The sequence below is a fragment of the Alligator sinensis genome, unplaced genomic scaffold (assembly GCF_000455745.1).
Source record: "Alligator sinensis unplaced genomic scaffold, ASM45574v1 scaffold677_1, whole genome shotgun sequence".
Taxonomy (NCBI): Eukaryota; Metazoa; Chordata; order Crocodylia; family Alligatoridae; genus Alligator; species Alligator sinensis.
In genome coordinates this window covers 1,091,606-1,110,380 of record NW_005842276.1, presented here as the reverse complement: position 1 = coordinate 1,110,380, position 18,775 = coordinate 1,091,606, and the positions used below count along the sequence as shown (strand labels likewise).

General features: G+C 40.2%; 1 protein-coding gene across 2 annotated transcripts in view; it reads left to right on the top strand.

The window, feature by feature from the left end:
- The window catches only part of ROCK1 (Rho associated coiled-coil containing protein kinase 1), a 135,140-nt gene that overhangs the window by 108,596 nt on the left and 7,769 nt on the right, over window positions 1-18,775 (top strand). For both annotated transcript variants that reach the window (XM_006027930.3, XM_006027929.3), the window contains exons 25-32: window positions 2,204-2,292; window positions 2,815-3,003; window positions 3,665-3,830; window positions 9,960-10,030; window positions 10,968-11,056; window positions 12,103-12,181; window positions 12,332-12,593; window positions 13,315-13,522. In XM_006027930.3, the coding sequence (XP_006027992.1) occupies window positions 2,204-2,292; window positions 2,815-3,003; window positions 3,665-3,830; window positions 9,960-10,030; window positions 10,968-11,056; window positions 12,103-12,181; window positions 12,332-12,593; window positions 13,315-13,522 (1,153 nt within the window). The remainder of the gene's footprint in view (window positions 1-2,203; window positions 2,293-2,814; window positions 3,004-3,664; window positions 3,831-9,959; window positions 10,031-10,967; window positions 11,057-12,102; window positions 12,182-12,331; window positions 12,594-13,314; window positions 13,523-18,775) is intronic.

Here is an 18,775-nt window from a genome sequence, read left to right as displayed (position 1 = left end):
GACCATTACCGTCTTCTAAGGCTTAGATTCTAACTCTAAAAGGCAACCATGTATGAGCTGTTACAAATTTCCATATCCCTGCCAGATTTGTAAATATAGAGATAAGCATGATCATTGCAGTCAGTCTGGAATACTGTTCGGGTATCATAACAAATACAAATCTTACCCGTCTTCTACACTAATTTTCATATGTTCCAGTTTTGGTCCTGTCCTTTAACTGTTAAACCAGACTAGTCTCTCAGTACCAATATTTTACTGTTACCTGGTAAATAATTGTGTAAAGTACTATGAACTTGGGTAAAATTTTCACCGGTGGCTGCTCCACCAAAAAAGAGGACAATTACTCCTGTAACTGAAATAAGTAAGGGTCTGAAGTATTTGAACTCCCTGGGCATGTCCAGACAAGCATGCACGTGCAGTACGTGGCGCCGTGGACCCGTCTGCGGCACTGCACATACAGGCATTCCCTGTGCTGTTAACGTGCAGCGCAGAATTTTTTTTGACACTGGGAGATCCCAGTGTCAAAAAACCCAAGCCTAAAAAAAGCAGGACAGCACACGTGGCGGCAGTGTGCACGGTCCAAAACCGGAACCTGGCCAGCCAGAGCCACATGTCAACTACCAGCCAGGCTCCCTGCTGCCAGATTGCTGGGGCTGCAGCCCCTGGAGGCCCCCAGGACACCAGGTAAGTCTTCTGGGGCCAGCCCAGAGCATGCACAGGCGTCCCCTGGGGACAAGTAGCCGCAGCACACATTGTGCTGCTGCTTTTTATCCCTAGGGAAATGCATGTTCCCACTTGTGGAGATGTGCCCCCAGAGTTCAAATTCTGCCCCTTTCTTGTGTTGAAGGGGTTTTTGTTGTATGTGGCTCATGCAGGAAGAAAACCTTGCTACATGCAAAGACATAATCTGTAAGCAAGCATAGAATCCACAAAATAAGTGTTTCAGTCATGTTTGTTTTCCTTGCTGATGTCAGACACCACCAGAGTTGAAAGTAGATACTCTATATCCTTCCACGGCCTTCAGCATAGGGTCAAAAAGCCCGAGTCGTATCTTTTGCTCCACATTTCACAGTGGCCATCACCTTGTCATAGAAGGTATATTAGGCTTCGTTTGCTCGTGGCAAGCCCATTTAAACTGATGTTTATTGCTATCAGCCAGATACAGTTGTTTACAAATTAATTGTTATATGATATTCTGTAGTATATTTTAATGATCTAAAGTTAGTGACAGATCTTTAATTTTTTGGGTCTTTTTTTAAAGATGGGACTATGTTTTGCTCTTTTCCAGTCTGCTTGAACCACAGCTGACCTCCATGAGTTCTTGAAGATAATAGCCAGCCGTGTGGCAGTTACTTCAGCAAATCCCTTGCATACTCTTAAGACGGGGCGGGGGCGGGGATGCAACCTGCAGCATATGCGTCAGAGCTTGGCACGCAAAGACATTTTGCTTGGCATGCATGCTTTGGGGTGGACAGTAGGGGAGCTGCCAGGGGCCCGATCCTTGTTGTGGCATTCAGCTCTGGCCCCTTCCCCACTCTGCCTCATGGCATGCGTGCATCCCACACTGGCAACGAGCCAAGCTAGGGTTCTGTGGACCCTGGTGGGTGCAGCTGCTTGCAGCCTCTCCATTGTTTGCTGGAAGCAGCCTAGGCTCTGTGCAAGGCAGCAGGGGCCTGCGCAGAGCCCAGACTGGCTATGGCAGGTAGCTGGGCAGGCTGCAGGCAGCTGCACTGGGGTTTGCGGAGCCCCAGCCCAGCTCACTGCTCATAGTGGGTGCATGAGTGCCTCAGCGGACAGCAGGGAAGGGGCCAGGGCTGCACTGCCACAACATTGGACCCCTCATGGCTCCTCCACCATCTGCCACTGGTGTGCCAACGTCATACAGGTTGAGGTTTCAGGTGTTTTTGGCACCCTGCCCAAAAAAGGTTGCCAACCCCTGCTGTAGGATAAATCTCACCAAATGCTGCTCATTTGAAAACATCTATTTATATGAGTAATCTCTAACTTGTTCAGTGCTCCTAGGCTGAATGCTGTCTTCTCCTTAATGTTATTGTCATCTGATAGTTGACCTTTTTTAGTGAAGACTAAAGGGGAAAAAAGTATTTCACATGTTGGCCTTTTCTGTCTAATCCATTATCTTCCCTTTCTCATTCAGTAAACAACTTTACATAGATATCTAAGTAAGTTAATTATTTTTAAACAGAGTTTAAACTGAAGAAAGAAGAGGAAATCAGTAATATTAAAGTGCAGTATGAGAAGAATCTTAACACTGAAAGAACTCTTAAAACACAGGTAACTAATTTTCAGACATTAGTTTCTAATAAGTGGGGTTTTTATTTCAATTTGCATCCTAGGACAGCTTTCAAATTTTACTCTTTTTATATCATTTAATGATGATTTGTAAATCTCTTATTAAAGGAATAACATTTTTAGTTAAAAATAAAGCTTCTGAAGCCACAGAAAAGATTTACATCTCATGGAAGTGTTTTCATTTGTATAATTATAGTCTAGGAAATCTACACTTTGGAATGACACCTTTTAATTTGGATAAATATTTTATGTAAAAACATTTTTTCTAAAGTTGGAAATACTATGTTTCCTCTTACCCTTTTACTTTAAGTAGCTATTTGTTTCAGAGATATAATAATAATAGCATGTCCTTAGTTCCAGTCTCCAGCGCAGTGTCAAGGTGAAGTATGACAGATGGACTTATCACCCGAGTGATCAAAAATATTTTTCTTACTTTAGTTAGTATCGTATCAAGAGGACTTGTAATTTATGCCCTTTTTTAACATAATATTATTTGATTAACAGGCTGTCAACAAGTTGGCTGAAATAATGAATCGGAAAGATTTTAAAATAGATAGAAAAAAAGCTAACATGCAAGATTTGAGGAAAAAAGAGAAGGAAAACCGAAAGCTACAGTTGGACCTTAACCAAGAGAAAGAAAAATTCAATCAGATGGTAGTAAAATACCAAAAGGAGCTCAATGAAATGCAGGCGGTAAAATATTTCTTTTTTTTGTGTGATGGTTTATTATAATTTCTAAGGGAAATAAGTGCAAGGATATTACTCCTTCCTCCCCCCCTGTAACAGTTATGTTGCGGATACATGTACTAAAAAATTTCTGTCCATACTACTCTGGATATTTTGTAATACAGTCGAATCTACCCTGCAAACTATATTGTTGCAGCAGTTGTTATAGACTAGACCTGGTATCAGCCATTTTTAAGAGTAGGGGGAAATTGCCACATATAACATAAGTGATGTTCACAAGCTCATTAACAATAGTTTTATAGGTATGAATAAGTGTTTGCTAGCATGCAAATTTGCCTTCGTTGTCCATAACCTCAAACTACATGCTTGTTTCATTATAGTGGCTAAAGAAATGAGGCATTTAATTGATTTGTTTTAATGTTTGAACTGCTTTCTACGTACAGCAACAATTCATGAAATTAAGTCTTGGATTGTTGATCTCTTTCACCTGGCTTTTTAAAATCAGCATATATTTGTTTCAAAGAGAGTTACAGTTCTATGATATTGTACTTGTAATATTCCAAATGAATGTTAATGCTTTTGAATTAGTTCATATTTACCAAAAGTTTATACTTTATATTGTTCCCATCTTCTCTTTGTTATGGTTATTGTGTATTTGGAAATCCAGCAACTAGCAGAAGAGTCTACATATAGGAATGAGCTTCAGATGCAGCTGGATAGTAAAGAAAGTGATATAGAACAATTGCGTAGCAAAATTTTGGACCTCCAGCAAGGAATGGACTCTACTAGTGTTGCAAGCCTCCAGGCAGATGAAACTGATGGAAATGTTTCAGGTAGGAGGATTGTGAATTTGGATAATTTGGTTTTGTGCACACTGAAAACTGGGAATTCCCTCCCTCTCTCTTCCCCTCCCAAAAATTATCATGTTTTAAAAGGTACTTTTTGCCTTTTCTTTTGCATATGTTTTCTACCCATTTAAAAATATGTAGATAATTAATATTGGCAAAGGTATGTAATGCATTTTTAGCTATATGTTCTTGTGATTGAGCTGATGAAAACAAAGGAATAACATCATGATGTTAACCATTTCTCTGCAGACTACAGGCAAATAGATTTTGTGAAACTATAGATTTTGTTTTGTAAAATTAGTACAGTTAAAACCAAAGCAATTACAAACAATAAAGTCTGGTTGATTATTTTGCTGTATTTAAAAAAAAAAAAAAAATTATCTTCAAATGAGAGTGAGGGACTGCTTCCAGAACAGTATTTTAGATGGGCATGTAAGTTTTTAACTTGTATATCTGACCATACAAACTCAATTTCTGAACAGTATTAAAAACAAAATTAGATGTCACCTTTTCTAAAAATACCCTTTCAGATGACCAGGTCTCCACATAGCTATGTAGATACATTTCATGCTTAATATCGCCCTTGGATTCTAGGGGCCTCTACAGTCTTCCAGTGTCATGAGCATCCAGGTCTTTTTCAGGGCTATTTGTAATAGATTCTAGTTCTTAATTTACTCCATTTTTAAAAGTATTAGAAAGGAATTCAGAGAATTAAGCTTTATTTAGTTTTTTCAGCTTATTATTTGACACAAAGCCCTATTTGGTAGCATCTCCTATATGAAAAGTGTTAAGATTTTCAACCATGTTTACCTTCAGTGAACTCATTTTTACAAACTCTTGTACTCTTATGATTTACAGGCTTGAAGTTCTTCCTAAATTGGCTAATATACTAGTCAATTTGCCTAGAAAGCAGATTTTTTTCTCTTTTTTCCCCTCTAAGTCAGAATATCCAGTGGTTTTTATACTTGTTCCATCCTTGCAAATTCTGAGGCTATCAGAGCTGTCACTCATGGGTTGGCCATGAGCATAGAATCCATCATTACGTTTTCTTATCAGAAGTTCCTTCCTTTTCCGGATATCTACAAGTCATCTATAAAGTTCACAATATTAATTAGTCACTTTAGAGTCTTTTCCCTTCCTTTAGTATTATCTGTTGTCACTTAACACTTCATTTTTTATATTCCAGGCTTCTTTTATAGAACCAGCCTTCTTTACAGAATCATAGAAAATTTAGGGTTGGATGGGACTTCAGGAAGTCATCTAGTCCAATCTTGCGCTCAAAGCAGCACCATCCGTAACTAGATCATTTCAGCCAGGGCTTTGTTGAGCCAGGCCTTAACCTTCAAGGATGGAGATTCCACCACCTCTCTAGGTAACCCATTCCAGTGCTTCACTGTCCTCCTAGTGAGAGAGGCTTTTCCTAATGTCAACTAAACTTCCTTTGCTGCAACTTGAGACCATTTCTTCTTGTTCTGTTATCTGCCACCACTGAGAACAGTCAAGCACCATCCTCTTTGAAACAGTGCTTCATGTACTTGAAGGCTGCTATTAATTTCCCCCTCAGTCTTCTCTAGACTGCAGAAGCCCAGTTCCCTCATCCTTTCCTCATAAGTCATGTGTCCCAGCTCCCTAACTATTTTTGTTTCACTTACTGGACTTGCCAACTTGTCCACATCCTTGCTGTAATGGTGGGCCTAAAACTGGGCTTAGTACTCCAGATGTGGCCTCACCAGTGCAGAATAGAGGGGGATAATTACTTTCCTCAATCTGCTGGCAACACTCCTTCTAATGCAGGCTAGTATACTATTAGCCTTCTTGGCAACAAAGGCATGCTGTTAACCCATATCCAACTTATTGTCCACTGTACCCCCCAGGTCCTTTTCCACAGAGCTGCTGCTTAGCTAGTTGGTCCCAAGCCTGTACTGGTGCATGGTAGGGCTGTGCGAAACAGAAGTATTTCGTTTCAACCAGTGTTTCAACATTTTAACAGAACAGTGTTTCTTTTCGACTTTTGTTTAGAGTCAAAACGGCTGTTCCATTTCATTTCGTTTCGTCGAAACATTTGCTGTTTTGACCCTGTTTCAGTGTTTTGCCCGTAGGATATAATGGGGAAGGTCGAAACAGGCTATGACTTTGTCATTTCTGGCCCGATTTGGATGAAACTTGCAAGAAGGGTAGCCCCTTCTGAAGGCATGATGTGTGCCCAGTTTCAAGAAGATAGGTGCAGGGGGTTTGGGAGGAACTGCATCCCAAATTCTTGAAAGCAAAACTCATATTACGTGTATGTGTTAAGCCACAGTGGGATCAAAACTGCAGGGGTGGTGGCCCCTGCTGAGGCCACAAAGCCTGCCAAGTTTCAAGGAGATAAGTGCAGGGGTTTGGGAGGAACTGCACCTCAAGCTGCGGACAAGCAAAACTCGTGACATAGGTGACACTGTGTGTGACCCGTGCAGTTTTCACCCCACTGTGGTATAACACATACACATGACGTGAGTTTTGCTTTCAGGATTTTGGGGTATAGTTTCTCTGAACCCCCTGCACCTATTTCCTTCAAACGTGGCAGGCTTTGTGGCCTCAGCAGGGGCTAGCATTCCTGTAGTTTTGACCCTGCTGTGGCTTAACACAAGTTTGGCTCTCAAGATTTTGGGGAGCGGTTTCTCTGAATCCCCTGTACCTATCTTCTTGAAACTTGGCATGCTTTATGCCATCAGAAGGGGCTATTATTTCTGCAAGTTTTATCCAAATCTGTGTAGAAATGACCAAGTTATAGGCTGTTTTGACCTTCCTCATTATAGCCTATGGGCGAAATGTTGAAACAGCGTCGAAATGGCATCAAAACGGCGAAACGTTTCGACTTGCCTCATTTCGTTTTGAGGCTGTTTCAACCATATCTGTTTCGTTTCAATTTTGCTGTTTCAACCTTGAAAGAGATGGTCCTCTTCTCAGAAGGCATACTGTTACTGAAGTATCAAGTGGGCCAAGAAGGTGAAGTGGCCTTTAAAATTCACATAAAGCAATAAATAAAGCAATCTCTTAACAAGAGCTGTTTATTTCTCACTGATTGCCTTTCCCTGAACTAAAATATAAGAGTTACTGTCAGCCTAAGCCAAGGGGGCACAGTCAGTCCTGAACAATGTATCATTTGCCACTGTATTCATTACTGTCTCTACAGTGGACTTTGAACATTTTCAAGAGACCTGGTTTTCATTGTGATACTTAGGTGTAGATGCAGTTTGGACTGCCTTCACTGGTAATCACAATCCCCTCTACTTTTTTTTTTCTTCCCCTCAACCCCCTTCCCCTCCAAGGAGCAGAGATTCTTTGGAACATCTCTTGTTAATTTTGTTAGCTGCCACCTGCTTTTAACAAAGAAAAGCAGTGTATGGCCAAGACTCCATAGAAAAGATTAATTTTGGTTCAGAGAGGAATGGCATTTGAGGTGTTACGGTATGTGGCAGAGCAGTACTGTTTGGATGGTCACTCATCTGCTGCATGGAACCATGTCTTTATATTCCATAAGCTTATTAATCATCCAGATACTGGCTTCTGTGTCTGACCTTTCAGGCATATACCTCAAGCTTAATGTGAAGTCTACTGATCCAGCTACATCAGGCCCCAAAGCTAGTGCTGAGTGTCCAAAGATATGCATCTATACTCTCAAAAGCTCAACTTTTTGGAGAATCCCACTGTCATTTAACTTTCTGAGGACTATCCCAGGCATCTAGCCTTTGCAAAGGAATTCTTGAGCTATACTCACTTTATTTATAGGTAGAATGTAAGAGAGTTACTTTGAGTGGAAAAATAAGTGCTTTCATAAAAGATCCTGTCTTGGTTTCCTCATCTTTTCCAACAGTTCTGTGGGTTTTAGTTGGTGTTTCTCCAGGTTGTTTAGCATCTTAGTGCACTCCCACCAGTTCTGCCCATCTGTTCTGGTTCTGCTATGGTCTCTCCTTGTCTAGAAAACATCCACCACCTAACAGCAAATTCTAACATCTTTAATTCTTTCTGCCCTTTCATTGGATTTTTTCATTCTTAATTTTCCTGTGCGTGTTACAAGGGGTTATAGTTGCTAGCAAGTCAGTAGCTTTTGTCTGGTAGTCTTTGTCCTACCGCAGCCTGGCTCTGCCCTGCCCTAAGTATGGTTGTGTTACCCAGCATACAGTTGGATAAAACAAAAGCTTGGGTTGATGGTAGATGGCTGTTCAATGATACTGACCATTGTCTGCTTCACTGAAGATTTGTAAACCTCTTAGGAGTAGGTTAGCACTTGACACATATATTAAACGTCAAACTACCCATCGGATAAACGGAGGTAGCTACGCTATCCAAATTGTATCTTGGCACCTCATAATGAATGAAGAGCAGAGCTATGATACTCCTCAAGTGCCCTTATGAGACAGAGCTTTTGGCTTCATTTGTTTGTACAGTAAATCATTCCCAATAATCATGTCAGCGTACAAAATGTTCAATCTCAGACTTGTATATACCATACCATGTGGGTTGGACTATGATGCAAGCATTGCTAAGATCTCTCCATGCCTTAAATGTTTTCTTAATGGAGAGCACCTGTTTTCATCAGAGATCTGATTATGTTCTATTTATTAGGTTACATGTAGGGCAGGGTGGCACCTTAGGGTCTTGGTGGGTGTTACATGTATGCGATATATGGCCTGCAGGCCATATTTTGCCAAGCCCTGGTCTATGCCATACTTCATCCTGACAAGCTTATCTTTGGGATGAAGCATGGGGCAGCCTAGAGCCAGGATCATAGTCCCCACCTTCCCTTCCCCTGACGAGTCCTTGGGATTGGACGGGGGGGAGGGGCGGGCAGCCCTGTGACCCATTGCAATGCTCAATTGATTTGCAGGATTGGGATATAAAGGATTTTATGATCAATCTCAAGCGCTGCATCCTGCCATGAACATCTGCCATTGCTGAATGCATGATTTTTGGGATAGGGCATAAAATTCCTCAGATTCCAGTTGCACCATTATTTTAACATCTCCCAGGGGACTTAGACCTGACTGATACAGGAAGACATGAGCTTTTCTAGGCAAAAGCCAACTTCCTCAGATGCAGAAGGGTTTAAAATAAAACAGAATTTAAATACAAAGGTAAAAAACAAGGATGGTACTACTGAGAGGCAAAAGGTGGGTTGAAAAGAGTAGTAGGAATAAATAAGGCAGTCTGCACATTGCGGGAGTCCTCACATTTTTCTAACTACTTCTGTGATGATTGTTTTATTTTTTTAATACAACTATAATTATATAATTGTAAACTTTTTTGTTATTTGCAGTTGATGGAATCTAGACAGGTTTTTTTTTATGTTATCCAGTTCTAAATGTACTTAAATATACCAAGCAAGTATAGAACATCAAATAAATAGAGGTTTTAAAATCCATGATCAGTGTTTGGCAACAAAATGTTTAATGTCTGTGTGGCAAAGCTCAGTTCCTTTTTATGAATGCTCAAAACAATGGTATGTAGGATGCTTACAATGTGGGGAGAATACTTTAGCACAATATTCACCAAAAACTATCCTTTGGAAACGGAATAAAATGCTTATCTCTCATTCTTTATATCTAGTTGATTCTTCCTGCATTCCTTATTTATTTATCTTCTATTCTTATCTTCTGTGAGTAATGGGACACTTGTGTACCTTTGCTTGCTCTCCTGCACTCTCCCTTTTTTGTAAACTGTGGCTCTGGTTTGTTTCACTTGCTGCATCTTTCTGCTATTATCATCATATTGCTGCTCTGAGTGTTAAATCATTTTGTTAAGAATCTTTTAATCATTTTCCATTGAAGCTGCAACGTATTTTTCAAACGGAGGTCCTGCCTGGCTCTTTTTAAAAATTTTTTTTAATAGTGTTTAGAAGTTAGCATTATGGCAAACAGCTTTCCATTTTGTAATCGCTATATGGCCATAAAGTATTGTTTTTTGATGAAGCATGATAGAAATGCTTATTTCCTAGTTTTATTTAGTTGCGCTTTTTCTTCCCATTTTGCTGGTTTATTAGGTATTTGCCTATTGCTGCATGATTTTTTTAATATTAGTTTTCTCTATAATATATATATGTACACATAAAAATTATATGTATTTTTTTTAAACCAGAGTCGAGACTAGAGGGTTGGCTTTCGGTACCAAACAAGGGAAACATAAAGCGACATGGCTGGAAGAAGCAGGTATGAAAAGACTTTTTTTTGTTTTCATGTTTAGGAAAAAAAATGAGTAATTTAGTGTAAACACAGATTATTGCATTAAAAGAGCAAGAAGATTCTAAAATTTAGGTGTCATTCTGATACCTAGAGTTACATCATCATCTCTAAAATTATTCAGTTAGTTTTTTTACCTACTGACCCTCATGTGCTTATCCCAGTATGCTAACAATGTAATCATTGTAGTGAATGAAAATTTCATTACTTAAATGGGTTTTGGATTAGAATCTCAGGCTTCTTACAGACATGGAAAACCAACAGCACTTTCATTTCAGGTATCTGGAGGAAATGCAAGTTCCCTAAGGGGCTCTGCTTTTGAGCGCCTTAATATAATGTGATTTAACCAGGGTTAATTTTTCACATGATTGAACGTTTTCAAAGTATTCGGCAGCCATGCACATGTTATGACACGACTAGAGTGCTTTCAGGGTTCAGATCGCTCAAAAAATGTCACTTCTGTCTGCACCCTAAGTTAAACAGCTCTGTCCTGCATCTGTATTCTAGGAGAGACTTGCAGCCTTGTCAGCAAATGATGGATTCCTTTGTAGGGAATAATTCAGCGATACAGCAGTTTTCACAGCAGGAACTTAGTAGTAGTAACATGTATCTGAGGAAGTAATGTAGTCCATCCCCCTGCTCAAGGCAGGATCATCCCTGACTAAATTGTTTGAGGTTAGACAGAACACTTGTCTGGGATGGTTTAGTCAGGGATGATCCAGTCTTGAACAGGGAACTTTCCTGTGAATGTAAGTTGTGAGTAGTTTTCCCAAATAATTCCAGTACTAGGCAATTCTAGTCACTAATATAAAACCTCTATTTAGTTGGACTTAGTCTGTCTGTGTAGAAATAGAGTGAGGTAATGGTTAGCCTTATAGATTTTTAAAACTGTTATTCTTCCTTTCAGTACGTTGTAGTAAGCAGTAAAAAGATTTTGTTCTATAATGATGAAAAGGACAAGGACCAGTCCAATCCATCCATGGTACTAGATATAGAGTAAGTAATGCTGCTGTGTATTTGAGATAAAATCAGGAGATGAACTGTTTATATATAATGACTGATAGCAAATCTAGAAACTCAGAATCAAGATCCTATAAAGAATCTTGGATCTCCCGTTATGCAAGGCAGATGAGTATGAATTTTCAAAACTTCAAGCCCCAGGGAATGGTTTTGTTTCTGTTTTTTAAGTTTTAGACTTAAATGATTGTTTACTTTGTATTTGGATAAAATATAAATGAAGAAAAATAAATACAGGTTAATACAGTGGCAGTGTGATTAGCCATAGGTACACGTAATGCAGCCACACCATTCCACAGAGCTCAGAGAGAAGGGAATGTGTGCAGTGCACCATATCTTCATATGACAAGTATCCTCCCTGCTCAATGCCAGGCAGGTGTGCAGGGGAGGCTAAAGGGAAACTGAAGCCATGACCTGGACTTCTTGATCCTTTCCCCTTTGGGTTGACTTATGCTGTCTAGGTTGCAGTTCCCAAAATGGGTGAACTGCAGTTGTAAAGGTTAAGGATAAGGGTGTGCAGGGAATGGGGGATTGAGATTCTTTGCTTTAGGCTATATTAGATGTCCAACAGCTAGCAAGCACCCGTTGCCTTTCATGACTCCCTGGCATTTGCAGTTCACCAACTGGAAAAATGATAACTGCATTGCAGCTGAAATGTCTTTCAATTTAGAAGCTATCAAAAAGTAACAGAAGTGACTTAAGCTCCACAGCATTCCTTTTTAATTTAAGGGAGCTCTTCCATCTTCACAAGTAAATCTGTATATGCATATAGTATCTAGAATAAGATGGAGCTCCTCCCATATTAAAAAATATTTAGGTCTTGTTTGTGTAGACAGGTTCCTATACTATGTTACTAAAACCATTTTGTGGCCCTGACATGGAAGTATTTGCATGATTAAGGATTATTCATGTAAAGTCAGGGTAATAAGATTGAACCTTTAATCTGTATCTAGAGCAGTATGATAGGTTTTATAAACTAATGTAGTATTATCAGCATATTTGAGATCTGATTCTTATAATTTCAGTAAACTCTTCCATGTCCGACCTGTAACACAAGGAGATGTATATAGAGCAGAAACTGAGGAAATCCCTAAAATATTCCAGGTAAAAACTCCCTAATTTTAAATAGTATCAAGACCATTTGTGTGTCTTCTAAAAAGTCTGTCAAGTCTTATTGTGACCAGTATGTAAAGATAAACAGTGCTTCAGCAGTAGTTTGACATGACAACATCTCTCTCTTCAATGTTTTGCTAGATTTTGTACGCTAATGAGGGTGAATGCAGGAAAGAATTGGAAGTAGAATCAACGCAGCCAGCAGAAAAGACAAATTTTCTAAATCACAAAGGTCATGAATTTATTCCTACATTATACCACTTTCCAGCCAACTGTGAGGCCTGTGCCAAACCCCTCTGGCATGTTTTTAAGCCCCCTCCTGCACTGGAATGTCGAAGATGCCATGTTAAGTGCCATAAAGACCACTTAGATAAAAAGGAGGAATTAATTGCTCCATGCAAAGGTAAGTAATTAGACCTATTGTGTATTTTGAAAGTTCTTCTATGAATATTCTACCCATCTTCTTTAATCTACCAGCTGCAAAGAAAAATACATTATATTTAAAGTTAAAAAATCTAAACTGATTTAAGATACTAGCATATTTCCCTTAAAGGAAAGTTTGCTTTTGGCTCTGTAGAGGAGCATTACCACCTGCAGCAGAACTGCACCAGGAGTGAGATTTCACAGGACCGTGTGGAAGGATGGGCCATACAAAAGAATTGCTAGTGAGGTGCTCTGGTCCTCTGGTCTAACCTTGCAACCTTGTATATAGAATATTGTGGCAGGGGGCTGCTGCAGGGTCAGAGCTATTTACAGCACCCATAGAGTGGCTCTGCGTTCTGCAGAAGAAGACTGTCCCTCCATGCTTCTCCAAAGCAGTGCTAGTCTGTGCTCTAGCTATCCCCTTCAGTTCAGAATATTGGTGTTCTAGGACAGAAATGAGGATAAATTAAGTTGCTGTCCACACATTAATATTATTGTCAATGGATTTATGAAGGTATTTGGTTAATTTCTGCAGTTCCTCTGATAGTCGTCACATGTTTTTAAGAACATGTAACCCATTTCACTGTGAATAAGGCATGTAGATTCCATAATTCTCTCCTGAAATGTTATCATATTGCTATAAATTATTATGAGCAAGATTGTCTTGTTTTTATTGAATTTTCGTCTTCTCTGTTTTATAGTGAGTTACGATGTAACTTCAGCAAGGGATATGTTGCTATTGGCATCCTGTCAGGATGACCAGAAGAAGTGGGTAAATCATTTAGTAAAGAAAATCCCCAAGACACCACCAGCCAGTTTTGTCCGTTCTTCCCCTAGAACTATGTCTGCAAGATCCTCAGCAAATCAGTCATTCCGAAAAGCTGTTAAAAATACTTCTGGAAAAACTAGGTGAGAAATTAAGTATAGAAGTGATAGATTTTAATGCAAAAAATCTGTTTGTAAATGACATTATGGAAGGATTGGTTATAACTCCATGGTTAAAGTTGTGTTATACTAATGATTGAGGTCTTTGAGTCATGAAGGGGAAAACAGACACAACAGCTCAGGTTCTGTGATCCAATAGTCTATCTTTATGCTTAGCTGTACAGGAGGGATAACTAAGGTCTGGTCCAATTTGCTTTGAGCATACTGTAAGAATAAATAGCTGATCCTAGGCCATGAAGCAGTTTCCTGTGTTTGCTACTTCAACATCCCTAAACCTAACCCTAACCCTGGAAAAAAGAAAAGGGGGATCCTTCCAAGGACCTTTTATTTTTATCTATACCTTCCAACATCTGGTGTCCAGGGCATTCCCAGACCACAAGGAACAAGATCTAGATTGTGAGCCATGTATCTCGAAGGGAAATTGGAATACCGGCTTAAAGAAGAACTCCTGGGAAGATCCTGATGGGTCTGTCAGCTGGGGGGTCCGCCGAGGGAGCGCGGTGGTGGGACGGGGGGTGGGGGGGGGGGGGCAGGGGGTGGAGAAGGAGATTGGTTTTATGGAACCTCTTTAGGCTGACACTTCATAAAATTTTTCTTTTCATGTCTGTTTTCACGGCAACTCTAACCTTTGCCATGTAATATTAATGAATCTTAACATGGGAAAAGGTGTCAAGTGTTCAGAGTGCTAATGGCCTGTACACCTGGTAAGGCATTTGGTACTTGGAAAGATATTTAGACCCTTAGTTCTTCAAATTAAACATGATATCCAAAATGCAACTGCTTCAGAATTTGGAGCGCAAAAAGGCAGAAGCTTTTTAGGTCTAGCTGAAGAATCTCTGAGCTACTCTTGCAGATGATTCTCCCCCACAAAAAACCTTCCTTCTGGACAGCTCAGCCCCTCAGAAAAATAGAAAGCCATTTGAAAGACACTAAAGAGCACCAGCCTCCTTGTTCCAGGTGATTAAACCCACTATTGCCAAGATTATCAGTCATTTTTACTTATGCTGCAAAAGTCACAGCCACTGGAACTACGTAAGGGGAATGATGCCAAGAGAGTTCTGTGGCCACAGTTGTGGACAAGTAACAAAAGAAATGCTAACATGTATTGCTCCATTGCTGGCTGGACATGGTAGAACTGACAGGGGCAAATATTCAATATGTACTTTTGTTCTGTGCTTAGAAAAAAGACAGATTTATTCATATTTATCATATTATCTGATGATAAACATTTTCATATCCAGCAGTAATTAAGATGTTAAACTAGTTAAGTAGTTAATAAATATAAATGTTAAAGTCAGCAGGTCTAGATTATTTGCATCCAAAAATTCAGCATGAGGTGGTGACAGTTTTGTGGACTTTCTTTTGTGGATTTCTAGTAAGTCTTGAAATACTGGACAAATTGCAGAGGACTGGAAGAAAGCCATGCTAGAGATTTAAAAGGGTATCCAGGATAACCGGTATAATTTATATGCCTGTCTGCCTGAAGGTGATTTCAGCCAAAATAAGGGAGCAGCTGATGTGGTAGTCAATTGATAAGTATTAATAGAGTCCAATTGGAGTAATGCCAGTTGACATGGATTTGTGGAAATAAGTATTTTGTCAAATTAACTTGATATTTTTGAGGTTGCATTTTTGGCTTATAAAGGTAAATGTTGGTGTAATATACTTAAATTTATGTAAGACATTTTAGTTGGTACCATATGACATTTTGATTTAAGAAACTAGAACAGTAAAATCAATGTGGTAGGTACACTTTAAATGTATTAAACTGCTAATCGGGTCTCAAAATGTAATTGTACACTGATAATCATTGTCAATAAGGAATGTTTCTAATGGGGTTTCACAGAGATTGGTTCTTGGCCCACATGTTAAGTTACTTACCAGTGACCTAAAATAATGCAGTTGATGCACAGATCTGAGGACTGACAAGTAATGAAAAGGAAAGCTCACTGATCAAGGACAATCTGGTCTGCCTTGCAACATGGACAGACAACCAATATTTCAGTTTGGTCAAATATGAGGAGGAGGAGAATAGATGCCTACTGAGTGAGGGACTGCAACATGGGAAGCAGTGTTCAGAAAGGAGTTAGAGGTGTCATTGTAGTTAATCATGTTCAGATGAACAGGATCTCCCAGTGTGATGCTGTGACCAAAAGTTTTAACACTTGGTATTTCTAAAGGGTGGGAGAGGGGGCCCTTAGGGAGTAGAGAGGTGATATTTGGCACTCATGTGATTGTTACCAGAATATTGTGCCCAGTCCTGATGTTTGCAATTCAAGAAGGATGTTGAAGTATCTGAGGTGTTCAGAGAAAAGCCGGCTGGGTGGTGCCTGTGCAGCCCCCAGAGGGCATCTGCTGCCCTCGCTCCCACTCCGGCCCTGCTCCTGGGAGGTGGTGGTGCTCTGACCCCACCTGCCTGCACGTGCCCCCTAGGGCCTTCCCAAATACCCCCTTTACAACCCCTGGCTTAAGTGGTACTTGATTCTGCCTTCTTCCTCCTGTTGCTATGTAGAGGGGGCCCTGGAAAGGTTTTTCTACAGAAGCTGAGCATCCTTTTGCTGCTTACCTCTGCTACCATCCAGAAGAAGTAATTTCTCTTAGTTGTTAGAATTTTACTAGCTTTACTCTTCTTGTCAGGAGTAGAGTTTGTGGCAGGGGAGGGACTCAGAATCTCAAAAAATGTTAAGATGTCAGTTACACTATACTAAACAAATACTTTCTCCACATGCCCGTATCCTTACATGCCCCCTGTTGTTGCCAGGTATGGGGATATGGTGGAAGTGCAAAGCAAGAGGGGCGAGATCTGTAGGCAGATTAGTCTAATGAGCACATCTTGGACTCATCGTAATTTAGGCACTTGATGAACCTGGCATGGTATTCCAGAGACATGCTCCACTTTGACAAAATTTATCCTGTCTTTAGACTGGTAGGCTAGCAAGGAAATCTTATCTGGTCAGTATGATTCTGCAGGCATCAGCCTAGCAGCAGAGCTGGAAAGAGGTATATAAAGCAGGAGTTGGAATGTGTTTCCTTAGTGGAAACTCTCCCTGTGCCTGAAGAAAGGTGTTTGTACCCAAAAGCTTGCAAAGAACAAATTTTCCAACTACTCAGTTGGTTTAATAAAAGATACCACCTTTATCCAAAGAACCTTGTCTGCCTATGTCCTTAGACCAACACAGCTACAACCAACAACCGTTTCCGTGGCGGTGGTGTTCACACATTTGTCTTTGTATTTTTGGCACTTTGCTACCCCGTGACTTCTGCCTGTCAAACTGAGACAGTCTTCTGCATGCTACTGGAAATGTAGTGTGATTCTGTCACTTCTGTAGTTGTTGTGCCTCATGAGGTCCTGGAGTACAGACTTTCACCAAATTCCCCCTCTCCCTTTTCACTTGTCTCCCTCTCCTTTGTATGGTGTCAGATACCAACATCCAGATCTATAAGCTACTGTCTGGTATTATCACTCAATGTGCAGATTCCTTCTTCCCTGTCTGGGCATTTGTAAAGATTGCAGCTTTTGATTAAGTTCTGTGCTATTCGTTGGACACTGCATTCACACAGCGGGGTGTCCAAGATGTTCATCTTGTGAAGCGTTACTGTGAAGCTTCCATATACAGATCTCTGTTCAGTTTGACCTACACTTCTCTGTCAAGGTCATGCTCAGCAGGGGACTCATTTTGTGTTGGTATACAATGCTGTAGGAATAAATCTGACCTTTCCCAGCAGTCGGCCCACTCTGTTGCTGCCAGGTGGAAGAGTGGTGATACTGATTTATTGATGCTCAACATTAATCATCACTTGTGGAGATAGTCAGTGATGAAGAGTTCCATGTTGGAACTTAGTATCTTTTCCAGTTCTGTCATATCGTTTCCTTGGGCTGCTATGGCAATGTAGTCAGCATACATGTATCACTTGGATGTTGTATGGGGAAGTCAGAGGTATGTACATTGAAAAATACTGGTGCTAGCACTGGGCCTGGAAGGCTCCAGTTCTTCAGAGTTTGTACTCTTCTTTTTACTCCTTGGTTAGAAGTGAGTTTGAATGATCTGCTGGAAATTGTTTATGATGAAAGTGCATTGCTTGCAGTCAGGTGGTATAGAGACTGCCATAGTTGGGGCCTTGGTGCCATACAGTTTCATAGGCAGCTGTAAGGTCAGTAAAGGCTGTGCTTGTTTTCTGCCTCATTTCAAATCTGTTTTCTATGTCAAATGTAAGTAATGTAACTTGGTCAGTGGTACACCACTTTTTCCTGAAAGCCAGCTTGTTCTTTTGAGAGCTGGGGATCAAAGATGTTCTCTATTTTATTCAGGATTATGCACTCCATGAGTTTGTATGTAATGAATAGTGAGATGGGTTGGTAGCTCTTTGGATCTTCTGGTGCTCTATGGGGTTTCATGGTAGCAGTGATATCAGCTTTTCTCAAAAAGTTTGGAAGTCTGTTACTTTCTAGACATTAATGCATGAATTTCTGAAGCTATCTTTTCATTGTGGTTCTGAGTTTAGTAATGAGTTCTGGGAATATCTTATTTTGTCCAGCAGCCTTACCAATCTTGATCACTTTAATAACTGCATCAAACTCATTTTCAGAGATAGGAGCAGTTAAATTAAGGTTGGCATAGGGCGATTTAAGTTGTTCATGAGTCAGATATCTAAACATTTCTGTGTGTTTGCTTGGGGCGCTGTACTTGCTGTTGTTGCACAGTATTTTCATGATGGAGTTTGTTTCAGGGCAATGTTGTATTTGGTGCCTTTGACTATAAGGCAGTTAATGATGCACCATCCTTGTCTGCCTGTGTGGGTCATATCCAATCCTATGGTATTCATCTCTCCTTTGATATTGTGCAGTGTGGTAGCCAGCTGTTTTGTAATTCTTTTTACAGTTGTAGGGTCATTGTGTTGTTGATGTTAAGGAGCTGTTCGCACTGCTTGTCCCAGCATGGCACACGGTGTCTTCTATAGTCTCTAGGTTCACAGAGTTTGACTATTTCAATTAGGCAGTATGTAGGTATATTGTAGCCTTGATCAGTGTTGGTTTGTGATGGATACTTTAACGCAGCGCTTCTCAAAGTGGTGGTTTGCAGACCAGTGCCAGTCCGCGAGCCACCGGTTGCCGGTCCGCAGTGAGTTGCCAGGAAAGAAAGAAATATATTTTCAGAAGCATAACATTGATGTGTCATAGCGCCACAGTTTGTACGTTCCAGCACTCCAGGTGACGTC